The sequence below is a fragment of the Symphalangus syndactylus genome, chromosome X, assembly GCF_028878055.3.
Source record: "Symphalangus syndactylus isolate Jambi chromosome X, NHGRI_mSymSyn1-v2.1_pri, whole genome shotgun sequence".
In the NCBI taxonomy this organism is placed as follows: domain Eukaryota; kingdom Metazoa; phylum Chordata; class Mammalia; order Primates; family Hylobatidae; genus Symphalangus; species Symphalangus syndactylus.
The window spans coordinates 38,006,730-38,031,900 of NC_072447.2; the positions used below are offsets into that span (position 1 = coordinate 38,006,730).

The following is a 25,171-nucleotide window of genomic DNA, read 5'->3' on the forward strand; positions in this document are numbered from 1 at the left end:
AAAACCAATAAAAACAAAGCAAAAACCAGACTTATGTGCCTACGTGGATCTAGAGCCTTGCCAAAAGGATCAAACAGGATCTGGATCAAGTAGCCTGTGGATCCAGCTGATTCCAATGTGCAGGGAGTACGGAGAACACGTTAAACTATAGCATAAATGTGTAATCAGCAAAACCCAAACTGCTGGAAACTCTATAGGTGAAATGTGCCAGATTGTTTTAACAGATAAACTGTAAGGAAGTCAACTCCAAAAGATGGAAGGAGAGCCTGTAGATTGAGACTTAAAAAAAAAAAAAAAAAGGTCGGGCATGGTGGCTCACACCTGTAATCTCAGCACTTTGGGAGGCCGCGGCAGGTGGATTGCCTGAGGTCAGGAGTTTGAGACCAGCCTGTCCAATATGGTGAAACCCCATCTCTACTAAAAATACAAAAATTAGCCGGGGACGGTGGCGTGCGCCTGAAGTCCCAGCTACTCGCAAGGCTGAGGCAGGAAAATTGCTTGAACCCAGGAGGCAGAGGTTGCAGTGAGCCAACAACACGCCACTGCACTCCAGCCTGGGCGACAGAGTGACACTCCATTTCGAAAAAAAAAATCAAAAGTTATTTAAGACAAGTACATTACTGGGGCAACTAGGGAAATTTGAACATGGGCTATATATTAGATAACATTTGTGTAAATAATGAAATGTCAACTTTCCTGAGTACAATAACGGTATTGTGATTATATAAATGAATGTCCATGTTCTTTGGAAATACATGCTGAATTAGATACAGATGGAAAATGCAATGATATCTACAATTAATTCTCAAATGGTTCAGGAAAATAAAATATACTCGTGTATGAACACCATGCATAGGTGAAAAGATAGATTATGCAAATGCAGCAAATGTTAGTGAATCTAAGTGAAGGGTATATTCATTGTACTAGTCCTGCACTTGATCTGTAGTTTTGAAATTTTCTCAAAATGAAAATTGGGAAATAACGTAAAGCCACATACACATACATATACTCCACAATGAAAAACTCTTTTAAAGTCACCAGACTGGCAAAAATGGAAACAATTACTTGGCATCATCTAGCAAAACTGAAGATATGCAGACCCTATGAATCAGGAACCCTGGTCTAGAAAAATTCTTCACAAATTATGAAGCCATGCTGTGTTGTAATAGTAATATACTGAAACCTACCCAAGGAGCCACCAACATGGGTATTTTCCCATAAAGAAAATATGACTAGGCGTGGTGGCTCATGCCTGTAATCCCAACACTTTGGGAGGCTGAGGAGGGCGGATCACCTGAGGTCAGGAGTTTGAGACCAGCCTGACCAACATGGAGAAACCCTGTCTCTACTAAAAATATAAAAATTAGCCAGGGATGGTGGCGTATGCCTGTAGTCCCAGCTACTCGGGAGGCTGAGGCAGGAGAATTGCTTGAACCCAGCAGGCGGAAGTTGCAGTGAGTCATGATTGCACCACTGCACTCCAGCCTGAGCAACAGAGTGAGACTCCGTCTATTAAAACAATAACAACAACAACACAAAGAAAATAGTCTACAGCAGTGAAGATGAATGCACTACTGCCATACATAATCCATAAACAAAATGTTAAGGGAACAAAACAAGTTGCAAAATAATATGTAGTAAGACTCATCTAGATAAACTTACATATATAAAATATGTATATTTAGACTTAAATTTGGTGTATTTTTATAAAGGCAAAAACAGGCAGGCTCAACTATAGTATTTCAGAATACATACATATATGGTTAAACTGGAAGAAAAGTTTAAAGAAAAACAAGGGAATGAAATAAAATTCCAGATAATGGTTACCTCTGGGGAGACTTGGGGGTGAGGGGACCCATGGAAGACTTGAAAGGCATCGGTAATTTCCTTTTTTTTTTGGGGATGGAGTCTTGTTCTGTTGGCCAGGCTGGAGTGCAGTGGCGCGATCTCGGCTCACTGCAACCTCTGCCTCCCGGGTTCAAGCAATTCTCTGCCTCAGCCTCCCGAGTAGCTGGGATTACAGGCGCCTGCCACCACGCCTGGCTAATTTTTTGGTATTTTTAGCAGAGACGGGTTTTCACAATCTTGGCCAGGCTGGTCTTGAACTCCTGACCTCGTCATCCACCTGCCTCGGCCTCCCAAAGTGCTGGGATTACAGGCGTAAGCCACCGTGCCTGGCGGTAATTTCCTATTTTTAAAGGTAGATAATTGGCTGGTACGTACATGGTCATTATAGTGTTGGATTTTAAACTGTATACATATGTTATATATTCTTGTAACTTAAAAGAAAGCCCTAGACTGTACCAAGATGACAATATTTCTGGACACACCTATCTTTGCTTCACAGTCCTGACAAAAAGTTCATTTTAACTGAAGCAGATAAATTCCTCTTAAGTAACCAATGATGACAGACTGAAACACTACTTTATTGGTAGAAGACACAGCACAAACATTTAGAATCACTTCGTAAGAGGGAAAAGGGATGTGGCAGAGCAGCAAAATGCCACAGACTTGTTTGGGATATCTCAGAGTAATACAGCCCCATGGGAAATAACACCGTTAAGAATTGTGCCATCATTCCTAATTTAAAAATTTTCAGTGCCCTGTTTTACGTATGTATGTACGTATTTAGGGACCGACTCTCACTCTTTCGTCCAGGCTGGAGTGCAGTGGCACCATCTCGGCTCACTGTAACCTCCGCCTCCCAGATTCAAGTGATTCTTGTGCCTCCGCCTCCCAAGTAGGTGGGATTACAGGTGCATGCCACCACGCCTGGCTAATTTTTGTGTTTTCAGTAGAGACGGGGTTGCGCCATGTTGTCCAGGCTGGTCTCAAACTTCTGGGCTCAAGTGATCCACCCGTCTCCACATCCCAAAGTGCTGGGATTACAGGCATGAGCCACCACACCTGGCCAGCACCCTGTTTTAAACATAATGTCCACAATTTCTCTATGTACAACCAAAAGCCGGTACATCTGTTACATGATTAGAATACAAACAACTGGCCGGGCACGGTGGCTCACGCTTGTAATCCCAGCACTTTGGGAGGCCGAGGCGGGCAGATCACGAGGTCAGCAGATCAAGACCATCCTGGACAACATGGTGAAAGCCCGTCTCTACTAAAAATACTAAGCCCCGTCTCTACTAAAAATTAGCCAGGCGTGGTGCTATGCACCTGTAATCCCAGCTACTCATGAGGCTGAGGCAGGAGAATCTCTTGAACCCGGGAGGCAGAGGTTGCAGTGAGCCGAGATCGTGCCACTGCACTCCAGCCTGGGCCACAGAGCGAGACTCTGTCTCAAAAAAAAAAAAATATGAATTAGATGATACCTAATTGAGACTGGCAATTAAAGCTAGACTTGAAAACCAACTTCCTAACAAGCTAAGAAACAAAAAAGTCTCCTTCATGAAGTGTCCCTTAATTCCCTTCAATGAAGACAAGATATCTTCATCCAAAAATCATACATTTTTGTGTGTACCTTTCTTCTGGCATTTATCATATTTTATCTTGTATTTTGGTCATATGCTTTCCTTATCTCTTTTACTAGATTATGAATTATTTGATAGTCTATGAAGAGAATATACTCAGCTCCAGGGACCCAGAAAGATTCATTTTCCAGGGTAGCTTAAATCTTAGCTCTCATTAAAAAAAACAAAAACAAGGCTGGGCGTGATGGCTCACGCCTGTAATCCCAGCACTTTGGGAGGCCGAGGCGGGTGGAGCACCTGAGGTCAGGAGTTCGAGGCCAGCCTGGCCAACATGGTGAAACCCCATCTCTACTAAAAATACAAAAATTAGCTGGGTGTTGCAGTTGTGCGCCTGTAGTCCCAGCTACTCAGGAGGCTGAGACAGGAGAATGGCTTGAACCCGGGAGGTGGAGGTTGCAGTAAGCCGAGATTGCGCCACTGCACTCCAGCCTGGGCAACAGAGCAAGATTCCATCTCAAAAATAAATAAATAAACCAAAAAATAAAAAACAAAAACCCCCCTGAAGCCCATGAAATCTAAAGTGGGGGTGGGGGGGTGTGAAGCAAGATCAACAAAAAACAATGCCACTTCATTATATCAAGTAATTCCTGAAATCTAAGAATATTGAATTTTGAATTAATAGGGCCTTCTGCTATTTTTCCTTTAAAACCTGTAATAAATATTTAATGCAGTCAACATCAATTTTATTACCTTTTTTTTTTTTTTTTGAGACGGAGTCTTGCTCTGTCGCCCAGGCTGGAGTGCAGTGGCACGATCTCGGCTCGCCGCAAGCTCCGCCTCCCGGGTTCACACCATTCTCCTGCCTCAGTCTCCCGAGTAGCTGGGACTACAAGCACCCGCCACCATGCCCGGCTAATTTTTTGTATTTTTAGTAGAGACGGGGTTTCACCGTGTTAGCCAGGATGGTCTTGATCTCCTGACCTCGTGATCCACCCACCTTGGCCTCCCAAAATTCTGGGATTACAGGCGTGAGCCACTGAACCCGACCTTTTTTGTTTGTTTGTTTGTTTTTGATACAGGATTTCACTCCCATTCCCCAGGCTGGAGTGCAGTAGGGTGAACATGGCTCACCACAAACTCCACCTCCTGGGCTCATGAGATTCTCCTGCCTCAGCCTCCCAAGTAGATGGGACTACAGGTGCATGCCACCACACCTGGCTAATTTTTTTTTTTTTGGTAGTTTTTGTAGAGACGGGGTTTTGCCATATTGCCCAAGCTGGTCTCGAACACCTAGGCTCAAAGCGATTTGCCTGCCTCAGCCTCCCAAAGTGCTGGGATTACAGGCATGAGCCACTGTGCCTGGTCCTGATTTTATTACCTTCTATCGAGAACAGACAGCTGTCAGTAAAATTATGCTTGGAGAGTAACAAACAGGAGAAAGCCTTAAGTTCTCAATGACTCTGAAGAAGGTAAGAGTATAAACAGAGAGAAATGCAAACCAACCATGAGCTAATTAAACATCTTTATCACCTCACTCTAAAAAGATCTGCATATAAATTTGGGTAGCTTTAATATCTAATGTTTTCAAATTACCAGAAAATGTTGGCCTGCTTAACTGGTATTCTAACCACAGTCCAGCTGCTTCTGCACTGGGTTGAATTCTTAGCACAGTCAGAGAATGCTGTTTCCAAGCCAGAGGCTCCCGCAGCCCCCACTTTAGCTGTGGTGTGCGTGTGTCTGCACAGACACCACAGTGAGCACTCCAGGGAGCCTGGGGGACTCTCTCTGGCTTTGGTGTGCTTCAGTCTGCAGTCACACCACAATGAAGGCTCGCAGTTGAGGCTTTTAGTCTCACTTTCCACATTTCTGTCTAGGGCTGTGTAGAGATTTCTTGATATTTTACTTCCTTTCCCATATAAAATTTAGTCTGCATTTGTTTTTTTGTTTGTTTGTTTTTGTTTTTTGAAGATGAAGTCTCGCTCTGTTGCCCAGGCTGGAGTGCAGTGGCGCAATCTTGGCTCACTGCAACCTCCACCTCCTGGGTTCAAGCAATTCTCCTGCCTCAGCCTCCCGAGTAGCTGGGACTACAGACGTGCATCACCATGCCCAGCTAATTTTTGTATTTTTTTAGTAGAGACAGGGTTTCATCATGTTGGCCAGGCTGGTCTCGAACTCCTGACCTCAGGTGCTCCACCCGCCTCGGCCTCCCAAAGTGCTGGGATTACAGGCATGAGCCACCGCGCCTGGCCGCATTTGTTAAGGAATTTTTTAAAAAGGAAAGGAAGCTTCCATAGAAAATATCAGAGAAATAAAATAAAAAACAATCAAACACCTATAAATGTTTCCTCTTTAAAAGGGATTGCCAAAAGACTCTTGATATTGGTATAGAATTTCCTATTCAAGAGCTAGTTTAAATAGGCTCGAGAGGGACTAATTCCTTTAGAAACCACCAGTATAAAAATTAATGGGTTTTTTCTTTTTCTTTCTTTTCTTTTTTTCTTTTTTTTTTTTTTTGAGACAGGGCCTCACTGTATTGCTCAAGCTGGAGTGCAGTGGCGCAATCACGGCTCACTCTATTTAGCCCTTACCTTCTGGGCTCAAGCAATCCTCCCACCTCAGCCTCCCAAAGTATGCCACCATGCCCAGCTAATTTTATTTTTTGGAGAGATAGGGTCTCACTATGTTGCCTAGGCTGGTCTCAAACTCCTGGGCTCAAGTGATCCTCCCACCTTGGCCTCCCAACGTGCTGGGCGTGAGTCACTGCACCTGGCCAAAAAATGAGTCTTAAGATTTCACTAGATTATTTACGTAAATAATAAAGAGGGCTTATAATTTATTCTGCTACTTCCAAATCCCAGTTCAAAATTCTGGATTTTAATTCTGAGATAGTTATTTATATGTATTTTTTTAACTTGTCAATGATTTGAAGCTCAGTTATTTATATTTTTTTAAAAAGTATTTTCATTGAAAAATGAACTTCCTTCAATCTGTGATGTAGAAGGTATATTAATATAAGAAGTCCAATTCTTCCTTAGCTGGCTGTGCCTCTGAGTGCTTAGTAGAGACATGATACCTTATTCTCTACTCATTCTTCCTTATCAGCGGGAGGAAGGGAATGTTCCACGCGAACACAGGCAACATTTAATCAGCTACATGGCCACTAAAAGAGATGAAAGGTGACAAGTTCTTACAATTACACAACTTCTTCCCTCTGCTGCTCATGTACTAGACAGCACAGAGAACGTGGCCTTTAGCTGGTAGCTAGTCCCCAGCATATGATGGCTCACACCCTCAGCTAAGCTGAGAAGCCTGGGGGATAAACAGAAATGGCAGTGCTAAGGAAGGAACAGAACTTATGATTAGTGAAAAACCAAGAGGAAGAGGCTCTCAATTATGTCTTTTTCCTGGGAGCATAGTACATTCCCTTTGAATTCAGTTTCAATAAAACTTTTAAATAATATGCTACACTTAGAGGAAACTATGAATACAATATAATGGAAAATATGGTCTAAGACTACGGTGGAATGCATTGCATTTTATGGTCACCACTTATTTGGCCCTGCTGATAATAACCAAATGCTCAGAAGTTCTACTGCTCTACCAAGAAAGGTCACCTGAAAAATGTGAGCTGGAGACATAATTAGAAGCAAACAGAGAAAGCAATAAATCAACAGGGTTATCAAATATTTTACAAAACCCTAGAGAAACCACATATTTAAACCAAAAGGAAGATAATGAAAAAGATGCTCCTCACCTTTTGAAAGTTCTCCTTCCACAAATCTTCTATTACTATATATCCTCGTAAACCCCAGTCATATAATCTCTCCCCACTGACCTTAAAACAAAACAGAAAAGATCTTACCATCTGACCCAGCAATCCCTATTATTGGGAATAATAATGGAATATAAATCATTTTACTATAAAGATATATGCATGCATATGATCATCATAGCACTATGCATAACAGCAAAACATGGAATCAACCTAAATGCCCATCAATGGTAGATTTTTTTTTTTTTTTTTGAGATGGAGTTTTCGCTCTTGTTGCCCAGGCTGGAGTGGAATGGCACAATCTTGGCTCACTGCAACCTCCGCCTCCTGGGTTCAAGCAATTTTCCTGCCTCAGCCTCCCAAGTAGCTGGGATTACAGGCATGCGCCACCACACCCAGCTAATTTTTTGTATTTAGTAGAGACAGGGTTTCACCACGTTGGTCAGGCTGGTCTCGAACTCCTGGCCTCAGGTGATCCACCTGCCTCGGCCTCCCAAAGTGCTGGGATTACAGGCATAGGCCACCACGCCCAGCCAATGGCAGACTTGATAAAGAAAATGTGGTACTTATACACCACAGAATACTATGCAGCCAAAAAAAAATGAGCTCATGTCCTTTGCAGGGACAGGGATGGAGCTGGGGGCCATTATCTTAAGTGAACTAACATAGGAACAGAAAACCAAATACCACATGTTCTTACTTGTAATTGGGAACTAAACCTTGAAAACACATGGACATAAAGAAGGGAACAGAGACCGAGGCCTACTTGAGGGTGGAGGGTGAGAAGAGGGCAAGGATCAAAAAACTACCCATCAGGTACTAGGCTTATTACCCGGGTAACAAAATAATCTGTACACCAAACCCTCATGACACACAATTTACAATAACAAACCTGCACATGTACCCCTAAAGCTAAAAGTTAAAAAAGAAAGAAATTTAAAAAAAAAAAAAAAAGACTCCTACTCTGGGGACAGCCACATATGCTTCTCAACCAGCAACCAAGTTCACCCTCTCCACTCTAGCCATTTACTGCTTAAACCATAACAGGCTGAAATAATGTTTAATTATTTTTATATCCAGGGCTGGAAGATGTTACTCACTGTTCTTGACCTGGGGCTGGAGCAGGGGCAGAAGCATTAACTATCTGCCTCCAGGACTGTTACAAACAATGTTGAGCAAATGCTGGAAAGTACTGGTATTTGTCATCAAAGCCATCAAGCTCCCCAAGCTGGGGCCACTGGACTCTCACATACAACTGTAGCCCAATCGAGGAATCTGGACTCAACTCTGTCATGAACAACCAAGGGAGCTCAGTCTCAGGTCAGTCTGGCTCAGAGTCCAACTTGGGTGACTGCACTGCTGTCTGCTCCTGGAACTGAGTTTCCATGTGATGTGGCAGTTCCAGCAACTAAAATCCCTGTGTCCACAATCTGCCCAGGACCTCAAAACTTACAGCCTGCCTTGTTCTTGCCAGTTTCTGAGGGACACCATCTCTAGAGTCCCACTGACTCCAGATATCATCCTTTTGAGGCTACCTACTGGTCTCCATCAGTGGTTCTCAAACACCATAGGCATTAATAACAAACCACCGGAGGGCTTGCTAAAACACAGACTGCTGGCCCTTACTCCCAGAGCTTCTGATTCAGTGGGTCTGGGGTGGGGCCTGAGAGTTTGCATTTCTAACAAGTTCTCAGGTGATGCTGTGCTTCTGGTCTGGTAACACATTTTAAGAATCGGTGGTACAGCTTTATCCCTGTTGCCTGCCACCGTGATCGACTTGCTTGCCAGGGTACCATAAGACTGACGCTTCAAGGATAAGAAAGGAGCAGCCAATTGAAAGCCCCGAAAAGGGCACTCCCAGCAGAGGGGATTACAGTCCCCAAAGTCCCCAGCAAGGAAAGCAAGGGCACCAGTACCAGGGAGGAGTGGAAGTCAGAGCAGTCTGTGTCTACAATACCAACGAGAGCAGATTGTGACCAGACATGCATAAACTGAGTGACCCACAATTATCAGCTTTGGAATTTGAGTCTCTAGACTTCCATGTAAGTATACAAAAAATGTATATTAAATTTTTGCTGATGAATATTCAAACAAACATGCAAATTCGTGTTCAAATTCTGTGAACACTGGCATTACCGGAAGAAGGGCCAGAACTGAGGCATATAGTGGAGAAAATCATTTAAATTTGCTGTATTCATCTATATGTACAAACAAATTTTAGTCTGGTATTATAAGAACTGCAAAATAAAATAAAATTAAGCATCAGATTCATACACACACAAACAAGAATGAGGGACATCATGGATTACAGAGTTTCTCTTACCTGGGCAAACACGATGGCTTGTTGTGGATAATAGAGGGAGGCAGCTAATCCCATGAAACCAGGCGGATACATTAGCTTCTTTATTTTTGAACCTAATAAATAAAAGGTTGTACACGCCATCAGATGATTCATCATCCTCACCATCAATTTACCTTATCCATTTAATACGGAACAAGGCCAGGCACAGTGGCTCACGCCTGTAATCCAAAAACTTTGGGAGGCCGAGGCGGGAGGATCACTTGAGGCCAGGAGTTTGACACCAGCCTGGGCAACATAGTCAGATCCTGTCTCTACAAAAATTAAAATAAAAAAATTAGCCAGGCGTGGTAGTGTGTGCCTATAGTCCTAGCTACTTGGGAGGCTGAGGTGTGAGGATTCCTTGAGCCCAGGAGTTCGAGGTTACAATGAGCTATGATCACACCTCTAAATTCCAGCCTGGGTGACAGAGCAAGACCGTGTCTCTTAAGAAACCCAAACAACAAAACCAAAATAACCCCACCACTGAATAAGATTTCTTTGGTCCTAAACTGACAGAATGTGCCAAATAAAGTCATGTGCACCAAAACGCTTTTGCACAGCTTTATTGAGATAAAATTCATATTCACCCATTTAAAGTACAGTTCAATGGCTTTTAGTATATTGACAGAGGTGTGTAACCATCATTACAATTAATTTTAGAGCTTTTTCATAATCACCAAAAGAAACCCATTAGCAGTCACTCCTCAACTCCCCCGTACTGTCCAGCCCTAGGCAACCACTGATCTACTTTCTATCTCTATGTGTTTGCCTACTCTGGATATTTCTTTTTTTTTTTTTTTTTTGAGACAGAGTTTTGCTCTTGTCACCCAGGCTGGAGTGCAATGGTGCAATCTTGGCTCACTGCAACCTCTGCCTCTCGGGTTCAGGCAATTCTCCTGCCTCAGCCTCTCGAGTAGCTGGGGTTACAGGCACATGCCACCATGCCCGGCTAATTTTGTATTTTTAGTAGGCATGGGGTTTCGCCATGTTGGCCAGGCTGGTCTCGAACTCCTGACCTCAGGTGATCCACCCGCCACGGCCTCCCAAAATGCTAGGATTACAGGTGTAAGCCGCTGCGCCCGGCCCTCTGGATATTTCATATAAATGGAATCATGCAGTAAATATATGGTCCTTTGCGACTGGCTTCTTTCACTCAGCACCAAGTGTTTTCAAGAGAACACCTTTTTTTCCCTAAGAGAGCAGAAAAAAAGATTGTTTTAAAAACAAACAAATGAGTATTTTGGTTTCTATGGTTTATGTTCTTTTACAGCAATCTGGCTTCCTATTTAAATACTAAACACAAGCGTTATTCTTCTCTCCTTTCTGCAACCCCGTTAAAAAAACAGTAAGAAAAAACATTAATAAACCCACAATGAAGAGAAAACGTGTGGAAGGGCCACTGGCAGACAGGAAGTGTCAATCGATTTTCAGAAAATGGAGAGTGAACAGAAATAAGAGGACACACTGCCTTGAAATCTTGAAATCTTGAGGAGTGCGGCCTCAGAGGGAGCAGATCTGTCCCAGGCAGCCCCAGGGAGATTCCAGATCCAGAGACGGCAGGTACTGTGGGGAGTGGAGATGGCAACCAGGGAGCAAGACAAGGGGACAGGACAAACGCAAGTCCGATGCATGGACCAGCACGGCCTTTGCTTCCCCTATGCCATCCCAGTACAAAACTACCCCTGGCCAGGAAGTCACACCAGGTCAAAATGTTAAAAAGGGGCAGGGTTACTGGGTGCGGTGGCTCGCACCTGTAATCCTAGCACTTGGGGAGGTCGAGGCATAAGGATTGCTTGAGGCCAGGAATTGAGGCCAGCTGCAGTAACATAGCGAGACTCCGTCTCCATTTCTTTTTTTTCTGTTGAGAGAGGGTCTCACTCGGTCTCCCAGGCTGGAGTGCAGTGGCACAATCATGGCTCACTGCAGCCTTGACCTCCCAGGTTCAAACTATCTTCCTGCCTCAGCCCCTCAAGTAGGTGGGACTAGAGGTGCAAGCCATCATGCCTGGCTAATTTTTTTTTTTTTTTGTAGTTTTTGTAGACACGGGGTTTCCTCATGTTGCCCAGGCTGGTCTTGAACTCCTGAGCTCAAGCAATCCACCTGCCTCAGCCTCCCAAAATGCTGGGATTACAGGCATGAGCCAGTATGCCCAGCCCCCGATCTCTATTCCTTTAAAAAAAAAAAAAAAAAAAAGTGAGCCTGATGGCAATGGCTCACGCCTGTAATCCCAGCACTTTGGGAGGCTGAGGTGGGAGGATTGATTGAGCCTAGGAGTTTGAGACCAGCCTGGGCAACTTAGGGAGACCACATCTCTACAAAAAATTAAAAAATTAGTAAGGTGTGGTGGCGTGTGCCTGTGGTCCTAGCTACTCAGCAGGCTGAGGCTGGAGGATTGCTTGAGCCCAGGAGTTCAAGGCTACTGTGAGCTGTGTCTATGCCACTGCACTCCAGCCTGGGTGATAATTTGGATGTTGTTCTCTCTAAATCTCATGTTAAATTGTAATCCCCAATGTTGGAGGTGGGGCCTGGTGGGACGTGACTGGATCATGAAGGTCGATTTCTCACAGATGGTTTAACACCATTCCCTTGATGCTGTCCTTGTGCAACAGTGAGTTCTCTTGAGATCTGGTTGTTTAAAAATGTGTGACACCTCCCCCATCTCTTTCTCTTGCTCGCACTCTTGCCATGTGAGACACCAGCTCCCCCTTTGCCTTCCACCATGATTGTAAGCAGCCCAAGGCCTCACCAGAAGCCGAGGAGATGCTGGTGCCATGCTTCCTGTACAGCCTGCAGAATTGTGAGCCAACTAAACCTCTTTTCTTTATAAATTACCCAATGTTAGGTTATAGCAATGCAAGAATGGCCTAACACACTGGGTGATAAAGCAAGATCCTGTCTCAAAAAAAAAAAGGAGTTAAAACGGTGGGGGCAGGGTATCACTAAAGAAACAACATGGATTTCCTGCTGAGAACCAAGAGAGCTGGAAGGGGTGAGTATGTCCGTGCGTGAGAGAAAAGCCCTCCTCACACTGGCCCTGGGTGCACCCTTGTATATGGTCACTTCTTGCCCAGCTCCCCCAAGGTAGAACCTGTCCGTCAGTGGGCCCCACATATGGACAGGGAGTTCTTTTGTTTGTTTGTTAATTTTTTTCCGAGACGGAGTCTCACTCTGTTGCTCAGGTTGGAGTGCAGTGGCGTGATCTCAGCTCACTGCAACCTCCGCCTCCTGGGTTCAAGTGATTCTCCAGCCTCAGCCTCCTGAGTAGCTGGGATTACAGACACCCTCCACCATATCCGGCTATTTTTTGTATTTTTAGTAGAGATGGGGTTTTGCCATGTTAGCCAGGCTGGTCTTGAACTCCTGACCTCAGGTGATCCACCTGCCTCAGCCTCCCAAAGTGCTGGGATTACAGGTGAAAGAGTTCTTATTAGCATTTCAGCTGCCTCACTTTGAAACATGACTGGATAACCAAGAATCACCAGTCATTTGTGGAAAGCCTGAAACATAAAGGAGAAAGACAAAGACAAGCACAAAGAAAAAAAAAAAGACCCCACAGGAAACAGAAGAACTTCAAAACAAAACTAAACCTATTACTAAGTATCATCAAATAAATTTTAAAAGCCACTACATTAAAAGAAAAAAATAATTCTATGAAAAAAAGAACATTCAAAGAACAGGAAGGAGCTCTTGGAAATGACCAAAGCAAAAAAAAATTCAAAAGGAACAAAATAAAATAATCAAGAAAATATAAGAGACACATAGGGTCCTTTTAAATAACTCAATTGCTAATTAATGAGTTGAGGAAGGAAAAAGAATGAGAGTAAATTTTCAAAGATACACAAGATAGGCTGGGTGCAGTGGCTCATGCCTGTAATCCTAGCGCTTTGGGAGGCTGAGGAAGGAAGACTACTTGAGCTCAGGAGTTTGAGACCAGCCTGGGCAACATGGTGACACCCGGTCTCCACGAAAAAAAAAAAAAAAATTAGTCAGGCGTGGTGGTGCATGCCTATAGTCGCAGCTACTCAGGAGGCTGAGATGGGAGGATTGCTTGAGCCTGGGGAGGTCGAGACTGCAGTGAGCCTTGATCATGCCACTGCACTACAACCTGGGTGACAGAGTGAGACCATCTCTCAGAAAGAAAAGAAGAGAAGAGAAGAGAAAGGGACGGGACGAGAAGGGAAGGAAGAAGGAAGGAAGGGAAGGAAGAAGGAGGGAAAGGAAGAGAGAAGGAGGGAGGGGAGGGAGGGGAGGGAAGGGAAGGGAGGAGGGAGGGAGGGAGGGAGGGAAGGGAAGGGAGAAGGAGGGAGGGAGGGAGGGGAGGGAAGGGAAGGGAGAAGGAGGGAGGGAGGGAGGAAAAGAAGATATTTTCCTTCAGCTGGATGCTGCAAGCTGCCATATTGTTTGGGCATTTGGGCAAGAATGAAAACACCTATATCCAAGGCTGGGCATGGTGGCTCATGCCTGTAATCCCAGCACTTTGGGAGGTTGAGGCAGGTGGATCACTGGAGGTCGGGAGTTCAAGACCAGCCTGGCCAACATGGTGAAACCCCATCTCTACTAAAACCACAAAAATTAGCCAGGCGTGGTGGTACATGCCTGTAATCCCAGCTAATCGGGAGGCTGAGGCGTGAGAATCACTTGAACCCAGAGGTGGAGGAGGTTGCAGTGAGCGGAGATTGTGACACTGCACTCCAGCCTGGGTGACAGAGCGAGACTCCGTCTCAAAAAAAAGAAAAGACCTTTATCTAGTCACAGCACCAAAGAAATTCAGAACACCAAAGATTCACAGAAGATCTTCAAACCTTCCAGGAAGAAAAAAAAAATGTATCACCTGTTCAGAAGCAGCAAATATCCAGACTGGCTACTGACTCTCACATCTACAATGCCAGATGCTAGAATACATGGCTTTGAAAGTTTTGATGGCAAACAAATTCAGTGCCCAACCAAACTATCACATGGCATGAGGGCAGAAAGTGATTTTCAGACATGGAAGGTCTTGGGAAGTTTACCTCCAACATACGCTTTTTTGAAAGTGACTAAAGCATGTAGTTCAACAGCACGGCAGAGTAAACCAAGGAGAAGATGACATGGAACCCAGGAAAAGGGGGCTTAAACCCAAGAAAGTGTGAAGACCAGTCCCAAAACAAGAACTGTGTTGAAGTCTCAGGCCAGATTGTAGGAGGATATAGAGCTGTGGTGCAAGGGAAATGGACAGAAGAGACAGCAGGACACAGAGCTTGGAGAAACCTGAGAATGAGGTTAAAAAAACCAGTAGAGGATGAAACCAGAGAATACACATGGCCTTGACTCCACTGAGAAGCATAGTGTTTTTTGCCATGGGATTCATATAGATGCTAGCAGAATGTGTGTGTTACTGATTTTTGTTTTTTTTTTTTTTTTTTTTTTTTTGAGATGGAGTTTCGCTCTTGCCGCCCAGGCTGGAGTGCAATGGTGTCATGTCGGCTCACTGCAATCTCTGCCTCCTGGGTTCAAGTGATTCTCCTGCCTCAGCCTCCCAAGAATCTGGGATTACAGGCACACGCCACTATGCCCAAATAATTTTGTATTTTTAGTAGAGACAGGGTTTCACTATGTTGGTCAGTCTAGTCTCAAACTCCTGACCTCAGGTGATCCACCCACCTCAGCCTCCCAAAGTGCTGGGATTACAGGTGTTAGCCACCATACCCGGCTGATTTGTTTGTTTGTTTGTTTTGAGATGGGGTCTCGCTCTGTTGCTCAGGCTGGAGTGCAGTGGTGTGATCTCGGCTTGCTGCGACCTCTGCCTCCCGGGTTCAAGTGATTCTCCTGCTTTCGCCTCCGAAGTAGCTGGAATTACAGGCGCCCGCCACCACGCCTGGCTAATGTTTGTATTTTTAGTAGAGATGGGGTTTCACCATGTTGGCCAGGCTGGTCTTGAACTCCTGACCTGAGGTGATACATCCGCCTTGACCTTCCGAAGTGCTGGGATTACAGGCATGAGCCACTATACCCCGCCACAATGTGTACATTAATCCTTAAACAGTTCTAATCATGTAAGTGCTGTTTATTGGCTTTAAAACTTTAAACAGAGAAATCCCCAAAGATGGAACTGGGATTGCTGAAGAGAATACAAATGTTATCAACCTAGCCTATTAATGATTTACTGTTTCTCTCCTGATCCTGTTGCATGAATTGAAAGGGTATAATTATTCTAGAAGAGAAAAGCCTATAACACCCCTGCATATGGCCCCTCCCCTGCCCCCATCCACTTGAAGCAGCTCACCCAAGTGAGGACCAGGGAAAGAGCAGCCAACTTGCCACCCAGTCATTTCTCACTCCTCCAGGGAGAGCCGAGAAGTGGCAGCTCTCGGGCCTCCAGCTCCTGCTGGTTCACACAATGAGCCGGGGACCCCAGAACTTCAGGAAGGAGGTGTAATCAATCATACTCCCCTGCCCCTACCTCCATGCACATATCTCCCAAGAGGCCAGTGGTATGGGTTGTCACTATCAACACTGCCGGGGCGGGGGGAACCACTGGTTGCCAATGCTGGGGAGAGCCACCAGAAGGCAACAATAGTGTCAACAACCATGTGTCATCTTGGAGTGGTCTGGCTGAGCCCACTTCTTCTGAATGGACATCCATTCACCTCTCTGAGAGCCTCTTGTCACCACCACAGTCATGGCAATCCTCAACAACTGAAGCAGACTACCTTAGCAGATACACTCAAGAAACCCCACCAGGCCAGGCACAGTGGCTCACAACTATGATCCCAGCACTTTGGGAGGCTGAGGTGGGAGGATCACTTGAGGTCAGGAGTTCAAGACCAGCCTGGTCAACATGGTGAAACCTCGTGTCTACTAAAAATACAAAAATTAGCTGGGCATGGTGGTGCACGCCTGTAGTCCCAGCTACTCAGGAGGCTGAGGCAGGAGAATCACCTGAACCCAGGAGGCAGGGTTGCAGTGAGCCTGAGATGGCGCCACTGCACTCCAGTCTGGGTGACAGAGCAAGACTCTCTCAAAAAAAAAAAAAAAAAAGAAACCCCTATCAGGAGGGACCTTCTGCACCCACCCATCCTGCTGCTGCCCTCAAAGGGGACCATCCACCTGGAGGGGCCTGCGAACCATTCTGGCTACCCACAGACATCCCTACCACCCCACTCATCCTGCTTGGTGAACCCCTCTGATGCCGCTCACCTCAGGCCTTTCTACACCCAACGCTCAGGAGAAAAGACCTGCTATTGCACATGTGTGTGTGCATGCCTGTGTGAATATTTGTGAAAAAGAATTAAGGTGTCAAATTATTTTAATACCACCAAGCTCTCCCCAGGAAAAGGAAGAAAAGAGATAGAAACGAACAAACAAAATCAGAGGACTAGGACCCACTGTAGCAGATGTCCTCATGCTGCTGCTCTGGCCAGGAGAGCACCATCTCCAATCCTCCTTAGGATGGTCACCCTAGTGGATGTTCTGGGGACAAACTCTCGGCACTGTAGGAACGTACCCACAGCACAGAAAAAGTGCTTTCTTTGGACCTGGAAGACTTTCCCACATGCTCTAACCAGGAGAGGGAGGGGGAAGCTCCTCTCACTCACTTCTACATTCCTATCTCCCTAACGATAGCTGAAATCCCAACACCCTGGCCTTGGGATGTTCATCAATCTCAAACGCTATCTAAATAAGACCGAATGCTCTTCTGAACAGCTTTGCAAGAAATGAGGTGAAAGAAGTTTAGGGAAAAATGTTGGTTCATAAGTTGATTACAGAAAACAAGCTGGAAATTTAATTCTGACATATTCTGCATGAGACGGGAGGAGGGCACGAAGACTGTGAGATGAGTTGCTTCCACAGGTGAGCTAGTAGTGCCACCAGGGCAGTGTCTACCCTCCAGATTCAAAAATAACAGCCATTAGCCAGGTGCGGCAGCTCATGCCTATAATCCAAGCACTTTGGGGGACACCAAGGGAGGTGGATGGCTTGAGTTCAGGAGTTCAAAACCAGCCTGGGCAACATAGCAAAACTCCGTCTCTACTAAAAATACAAAAATTACTTGGGCATGGTGGCGGGCGGCTGTAATCCCAGCTACTTGAAAGGCTAAGGTGAGAGGATCACTTGAGCCCAGGAGGTCCAGGCTGCAGTGAGCTATGATCGCACCACTTCACTCCAGCCTGGGTGATAGAGTGAGACCCTGTCTCAAAAAAGAAATCAATTTAAAAAAATAAAATAAGGCCAGGCGTAGTGGCTCACACCTGTAATACCAGCACTTTGGGACACCGAGGCAGGCCGATCACTTGAGGTCAGGAGCTGGAGACCAGCCTGGCCAACATGGCGAAACCCCATCTCTACTAAAAATACAAAAATTAGTTGGGCGTGGTGGTGCACATCTATAATCCCAGCTATTTGGGAGGCTGAGGCAGGAGAATCACTTGAACCCAGTAGGTGGAGGGTGCAGTGGGCCGAGATTGTGCCACTGCACTCCAGCCTGGGCGACAGAGCAAGACTCTATCTCAAACTAAACTAAACTAAACTAAACTAAAGTAACAGCTATTGCATGTAGAGGGAAGATTTTTAAAACTGGAAGAATAGGACTGATACAGTTTGAATGACTGTCCCCTCCAAATCTCATGTTGAAATGTGAACCCCCACGCTGGGAGGTGTTTGGGTCATGGGGGTGGATCCCTCATGAATGGCTTGGTGCCCTCCCTGTGGTAATGAGTAATTTCTCACTCTATTAGTTCACACGAGGGCTGGTTATTTAAAAGAGCTTGGCATCTCTCTAGCTCCCTCTCTCACCGTGTGACATGCCTGCTCCCCCTTTGCCTTCCACCACGATTGGAAGCTTTCTGAAACCCTCAACAGAAATAGATGCTGATGCCACGCTTCTTTTACAGCTTGCAGAACCATGAGCCAAATAAACGTCTTTTTTTTTTTCTTTTGAGACGGAGTCTCGCACAGTCGCCCAGGCTGAAGTGCAGTGGCTTGAACTCGGCTCACTGCAAGCCCTGCCTCTCAGGTTCACGCCGTTCTCCTGCCTCAGCCTCCCCAGTAGCTGGGACTACAGACACCTGCCACCATGCCTGGCTAATTTTTTGTATTTTTAGTAGAGATGGGGTTTCACTGTGTTAGCCAGGATGGTCTCGATCTCCTGACCTTGTGATCCACCCACCTTGGCCTCCCAAAGTGCTGGGATTACAGGTGTGAGCCACTGTGCCCGGCATCTCTTTTTTTTATAATTACCCAGCCTCAGATATTCCTTTATAGCAATGCAAAACAAACTAATACAGGGACCAAACTAGTCTCTATGGTTCTCTTTTATGGGGCTCTGATTACAGGGTTCATAAACTTTCTTCATTAGGAATGATGGTAATGTCAGAATTTTATATCATAAACATTTGGTTTCCAACCAGTGAAACTTCAAGTAGCTCATAACAAATTCATCTCATCATAGCAAAGTATTTTATCAGCCTTTATTTCCTATAGATATTTTATAATCTAGCAGTATAGTAATATTTTTAAGTTGGCATTTGTTAGCATTTAAAGCATTTTTAAAGTTTTTGTGATCACTGACTGAAGGCATGACAAATCAAGAAGGTAATAAAATCTCTATTAAATCACTGCTGTATTTACTGTGATTAATATAGCTTTATCTTAATAGTGAAACGTTTAGAAACAGTTGATTTCTCAGGTGTGAAAGACTTTAAAATTTCGCTCTTTCTGTACCGAAGAACAACAGAGATTTGATCAAGTAAATGTGCCTATAAAGGATAACTTCTTTTTTTTACCAAGAGTATACAATTTCTATTTATGTTTAAAATCAAATATGATAACCGTTATCAATTTTACATTAAGAAAGCCATATTTAGGAACCAACTCATTATTCGGAAACCTGGTGAATGAAGGGAAAGAATGAAACATATATTCTATCTCTGCTTTATGAGCTGACTGTTAAACCCACAAAATTGCACCTACCTCTAGCCAAAAGGAGTCCAATAAGGCCAGCAAAACCAATAACACCAAGTCTCGGAAAAAATCCAGGAGGTGCATTTTGGAGATAGTCATAGCTGTCTGCAATAGAATTAGACCAGGAAGCAGTTCCATAAATTTCTCATTAAAAAACAAAACAAAAAGTCTTATACAGTATATAATATGTACATACAGTATCAAGTGCTTTTCAAACCACATATTCTCTGCATTCTGCTACTAGACTTCTCTTCAACATATTCTTTTTATGTGACATATAAACAAGATTTACTATTCACATAGCAAGTGTCCAATTTTCTTTTCTTTCTTTTTTTTTTGAGATGCAGTTTTGCTCTTGTTGCCCAGGCTGGTGTGCAATGGCGTGATCTCAGCTCACTGCAACCTCTGCCTCCCAGGTTCAAGCAATTCTCCTGCCTCAGCCTCCTAAGTAGCTGGGATTACAAGGGCCCGCCACCACGCCCAGCTAACTTTTGTATTTTTAGTAGAGACAGGGTTTCACCATGTTGGCCAGGCTGGTCTTGAACTCCTGACCTCAGGTGATCTACCCGCCTCAGCCTCCCAAAGTGCTGGGATTACAGGTGTGAGCCACTACGCCTGGCTGCAAGCGTCCAATTTGCAAGTACCTTTGGTCCAACAACCTACTGACAATGAAGTAAATGTTAAATTACTTTCATATTCCTGAAAGCAACAGATCTGAATCAGCAATTTGCACAGGGAGGAATACAAATACAGGGATCCTTCGCTATTCAAACTCTTGTTATGGAAACACAAAAACAGAATAGATTTGGATAAATCTTTGGATAGATCTATTGCTATCTGAAGCTTTGCTGCTTGCTCTCTGAAACTCAGGAACCAAAAACAAGCTGTGAGTGGTGGCTCATTCCTATAAACTCAGCACTTTTCAAGACTAAGGCAGAAGAATCATTTGAGCCCAGGAGTTCAAGGCTGCGGTGAGCTAGGATTGCGCCACTGCACTCCAGCCTGACAGCCTGAGCCACAGAGCAAGACACAGCCTCTTAAAAAAAAAAAAAAAAAAAAAAAAGGGAAGGCCGGGTGCGGTGGCTCAATCCTGTAATCCCAGCACTTTGGGAGGCCGAGGTGGGCGGATCACGAGGTCAGGAGTTCGAGACCAGCCTGAGCAACATGGTAAAACCCCCATCTCTACTAAAAATACAAAAAAATTAGCTGGGCCTGGTGGCACGCACCTGTAATCCCAGCTACTCAGGAGGCTGAGGCAGGAGAATCGTTTGAACACGAGAGGTGGAGGTTGCAGTGAGCCAAGATCGCGCCACTGCACTCCAGCCTGGGCAACAGAGCGAGACTCCTTCTCAAAGGAAAAAAAAAAGAAATCAAATACATTAGACTCAGAAAAATAAGTATCCTTTGCCATCTGAACTCATTATTCGAACTGAAGAACAGAATAAATTTGGATAATAAAGGAAACTTGTAATTTCACTCAGGAAATAGCCACTGTTGATCACCGTTGATGGTGATAGAATAAAAACAAATACAACATGTGAAACTATTCATCATGCCTGAACATGCCTTCTTTTTTTTTTTTTTTTTTTTTTGAGACGGAGTCTCGCTCTGTCGCCCAGGCTGGAGTGCAGTGGTGCAGTCTCGGCTCACTGCAAGCTCCGCCTCCCGGGTTCACGCCATTCTCCCGTCTCAGCCTCTCCGAGTAGCTGGGACTACAGGCGCCCGCCACCACGTCCGGCTAATTTTTTTTGTAGTTTTAGTAGAGACGGGGTTTCACCGTGGTCTCGATCTCCTGACCTCGTGATCCGCCCGCCTCGGCCTCCCAAAGTGCTGGGATTACAAGCGTGAGCCACCGCGCCCGGCCTGAACATGCCTTCTGACTTCATTCACATAATGCCTCCTCTCCTCTCCACTGAGCCAATCCCACCTCATAAAAGCCAAGTTGAGTCCTACTTCCACACAAAAGCCTTTCCTAAGCTCATCAGTCCATACCTCTCTCCCTCCTCTAAAGTCCCATCATATTTATTCTCTGTACCATCACTTGGTACCTAATCCTATAGTACTCTGTGTTTAATTATTCAGGTGTGTATCTGGTGTCTCCCCAAGGAGAATGTAAGCTCCTTAAAGATAGATTGCTTACAATTCTGTGTTATCTTCCCTCAGTGGTAATAATGGATGTTCATTCAATAGATATTTATTAAGAATGATGGCTGGGTATGGTGGTTCATGCCTGTAATCCCAGCACTTTGGGAGGCCAAGGTGGGAGGATTGCTTGAGTCCAGGAGTTCAAGAACAGCCTGGGCAACATGGCGAAACCCTGTCTCTACAAAAAATTAAAAAAAAAAATTAGCCAGGTGTGGTGATGCATGTCTGTGGTCCCAGCTACTTGGGAGGCTGAGGTGGGAGGATTGCTTGAGTCCAAGAGGTCAAGGCTGCAGTGAGCTATGATCATGCCACTACACTCCTGCGTAGGTGACTAAGTGAGACCCTGTCTCCAAACAAAAACAAAAACAGGCCAGGCGCAGTGGCTCACACCTATAATCCCAGCACTTTGGGAGGCCGATGCAGGCAGATCACAAGGTCAGGAATTCGAGACCAGCTTGACCAACATGGTGAAACCCTGTCTCTACCAAAAATATAAAAATTAGCCAGGCGTGGTGGCGTGTGCCTGTAATCCCAGCTACCCAGGAGGCTGAGGCAGGAGAATCGCTTGAACCTGCGAGGCAGAGGTTGCAGTGAGCCGAGATCATACCATTGCACTCCAGCCTGGTCAACAGAGCGAGACTCTGTCTCAAAAAACAAAAAAAAAAAAAACAAAAAAGCGAAAAAAAAACAAAAATCACACTGCCAGGAGTTGATAAATACTGGATGATTCCATCCTGGCTAACATGGTGAAACCCCGTCTCTACTAAAAATAAAAAATAAAAATAAAAAAAAATTAGCCAGGCGTGGTGGCAGGCGCCTGTAGTCCCAGCTACTTGGGAGGCTGAGGCAGGAGAATGGCGTGAACCCAGGAGGCGGACCTTGCAGTGAGCCGAGACCGCGCCACTGCACTCCAGCCTTTGCGACAGAGCGAGACTCCATCTCAAAAAAAAAAAAAAAAACAAAAAACTGGATATGAATTAACAAATGAATTTCAGCTAGGTCATGACTTACACAAAGCCCTCATGTCTCCTTCTCAATCTTATCTTCAGCACTCCCTATCTACTTAGGGTTCCTCAAACATCCAATACCAAGCCACGCCTCTAAGCCTGATCATGCTGTGCCCAATGTGCAATGGCTGCTTCCAGCAGTCCCATCCCCACATTTTGGAGTGGCTAACACTGCTCCTTCAAGATTCACTTCAGGCCGGGCGCGGTGGCTCACGCTTGTAATCCCAGCACTTTGGGAGGCCGAGGCGGGCGGATCACGAGGTCAGGAGATCGAGACCACAGTGAAAACCCCGTCTCTACTAAAAATACAAAAAATTAGCCGGGTGTGGTGGCGGGCGCCTGTAGTCCCAGCTACTCGGAGAGGCTGAGGCAGGAGAATGGCGTGAACCTGGGAGGCGGAGCTTGCAGTGAGCCGAGATCGCGCCACTGCACTCCAGCCTGGGCGACAGAGCGAGACTCCGTCTCAAAAAAAAAAAAAAAGATTCACTTCAGAAGTCCTTCCCTGACTGCACCCACCTCCTCAATTTCGATTAAACTAATCTCCTTCCTCTGTACCTTCAATAATGTTCTGTGATTATCTCTGTATTTGCACTAGTACTGAATAATATATTACATGCATCTCAGTGGTTGTGACCACTGTCTTAACCAATCTCAATTTTCAAGGCCTGGCAGAATGGTGACTTAAAAAATATATACGGAACTGAACTAATAAACTGGAAAACTCAGTAATTCTGTCCCCTAGGTAATACCAGATACATGACAGTTTTCCTTTTCCTGGGTTCTTTGGGAAATGTGATCATTTTAAATACTACTATAGGACTTGTATTATGTTTGCATTAATTACTGTCTGGCCTGTTACTTATTTTGCCTTTAGCCTAGTTTTTACTTTCCATCCTCTAGTCTGGGTCATTTGAGGCAATTTTTTACTTCCCTTTATTTTTGCCTACTAGCCCAGTGTTGCTCAATTCTAGATGTGTACACAGAGCAGTTGACAGAGGGACACCCAGATGGCTCTGGTGAGCTGGGCCAAAGTGGGTAAATCACAAAGAAAGGGGAAAGAAGATATGTTTTAAGACTGCACGGAGTCTGGGCAACAAAGTGAGACCCTGTCTCTACAAAAAATGGAAAAAATGTGATGGCACATGCCTGTAATCCTAGCTACTCGGGAGGCTGAGCTGGGAGGATTGCTTGAGCCCATGAGGTCGAGGCTGCAGTGAGCTATGATCACGCCACTGCATTCCAGCCTGGATGACAGAGCAACATCCTGTCTCAGAAAAATTTAAACAAGAGACCTCTCAGCCACACATGGACAGATAAAAGACTATATCAGGAGTTCTCTAGTTTCCTCAGATAAAAATGAAGATAATAAGGTATCTGTCAGCTTGTTATGCGAATTTATATATATATATCAAATTTTTGTGGGTACATAGTAGGTGTATATATTTACGGGGTAAATGAGGTATTTTGGTTCAGGCATACAATGCATAATAATCACATCAGGGTAAATGAGGTATCCTTTATCTCAAGTATTTATCATTTTTCTTTGTGTTACAAGCATCCCAATTATACTCTTTTAGTTTACTTATAATACCTAAAAGAGTATAGCTTTTTTAGTTATTTAAAATGTACAATAAGCCAGGCGCGGCAGCTCACACCTGTAATCCCAGCACTTTGTGGGGCCGAGGTGGGTGGATCGCCTGAGGTCAGGAGTTTGATACTAGCCTGACCAATATGGTGAAACCTGTCTCTACTAAAAATACAAAAAATAGGCTGGGCGTGGTGGTGTGTGCCTGTAGTCCTAGCTACTCAGGAGGCTGAGACAGGAGAATTGCTTGAACCTGGGAGGCAGAGGTTGCAGTGAGCCAAGATAGTGCCACTGCACTCCAGCCTGGGCAACAGAGCGAGAATCTGTCTCAAAAAAATAAAAAATAAATAAAATAATAAAAAATAAAATGTACAATAAAGTATTATTGACTGCAGTCACCCTACTGTGCTATCAAATACTAGGTCTTATTCATTCTAACTGTATTTTTGTACTCATTAACCATCCTCACTCCACCCCCAATAAATTGGTATTTGTAAAGCACTTAGAATAGTACCTGACATGTAAGTCTTAAATAAGTGTTTATGAAATTAATAAAATTAAGATGTTACTTATTAACATGCCTTAATAATTTAAAGAACCAGTAGGGGGCCAGGTACAGTGGCTCACGCCTATAATCCCAATACTTTGGGCCGAGGCGGGCAGATCACTTGAGGTCAGGAGTTTGAGACCAGCCCAGCTAACAAGGTGAAACCTTGTCTCTACTAAAAATACAAAAACTAGCTGGATGTGGTGGCGCACGCTTGTAATCCCAGCTACTCGGGAAGCTGAGGTGGGAGAATCGCTTGAACCTGAGAGACAAAGGTATCAGTGAGCTAAGACTGTGCCACTGCACTCTAGCCTGGGTGACAGAGTGAGATTGTGCCACTGCACTCTAGCCTGGGTGACAGAGTGAGATTTTGTCTCAAAAAAAAAAACAAACGAACCAGTAGGCAG

The 25,171-nt window shown here is 44.8% G+C and overlaps 1 protein-coding gene across 4 annotated transcripts in view; it reads right to left on the reverse strand.

Annotated features, from left to right (window-relative positions):
• Positions 1–25,171, reverse strand: part of APOO (apolipoprotein O) — a 76,289-nt gene that overhangs the window by 15,142 nt on the left and 35,976 nt on the right. For 3 of the 4 annotated variants that reach the window (XM_055269050.2, XM_055269051.2, XM_055269052.2), the window contains 3 exons: positions 19,490–19,585; positions 9,524–9,615; positions 7,183–7,263 (listed from right to left, as the gene is read on the reverse strand). In XM_055269050.2, coding sequence (XP_055125025.1) covers positions 7,183–7,263; positions 9,524–9,615; positions 19,490–19,585 — 269 coding nt within the window. Of the gene's footprint in view, positions 1–6,506; positions 6,589–7,182; positions 7,264–9,523; positions 9,616–19,489; positions 19,586–25,171 lie in introns of those variants that run through there. The other variant, XM_063634770.1, reaches the window with a different exon arrangement.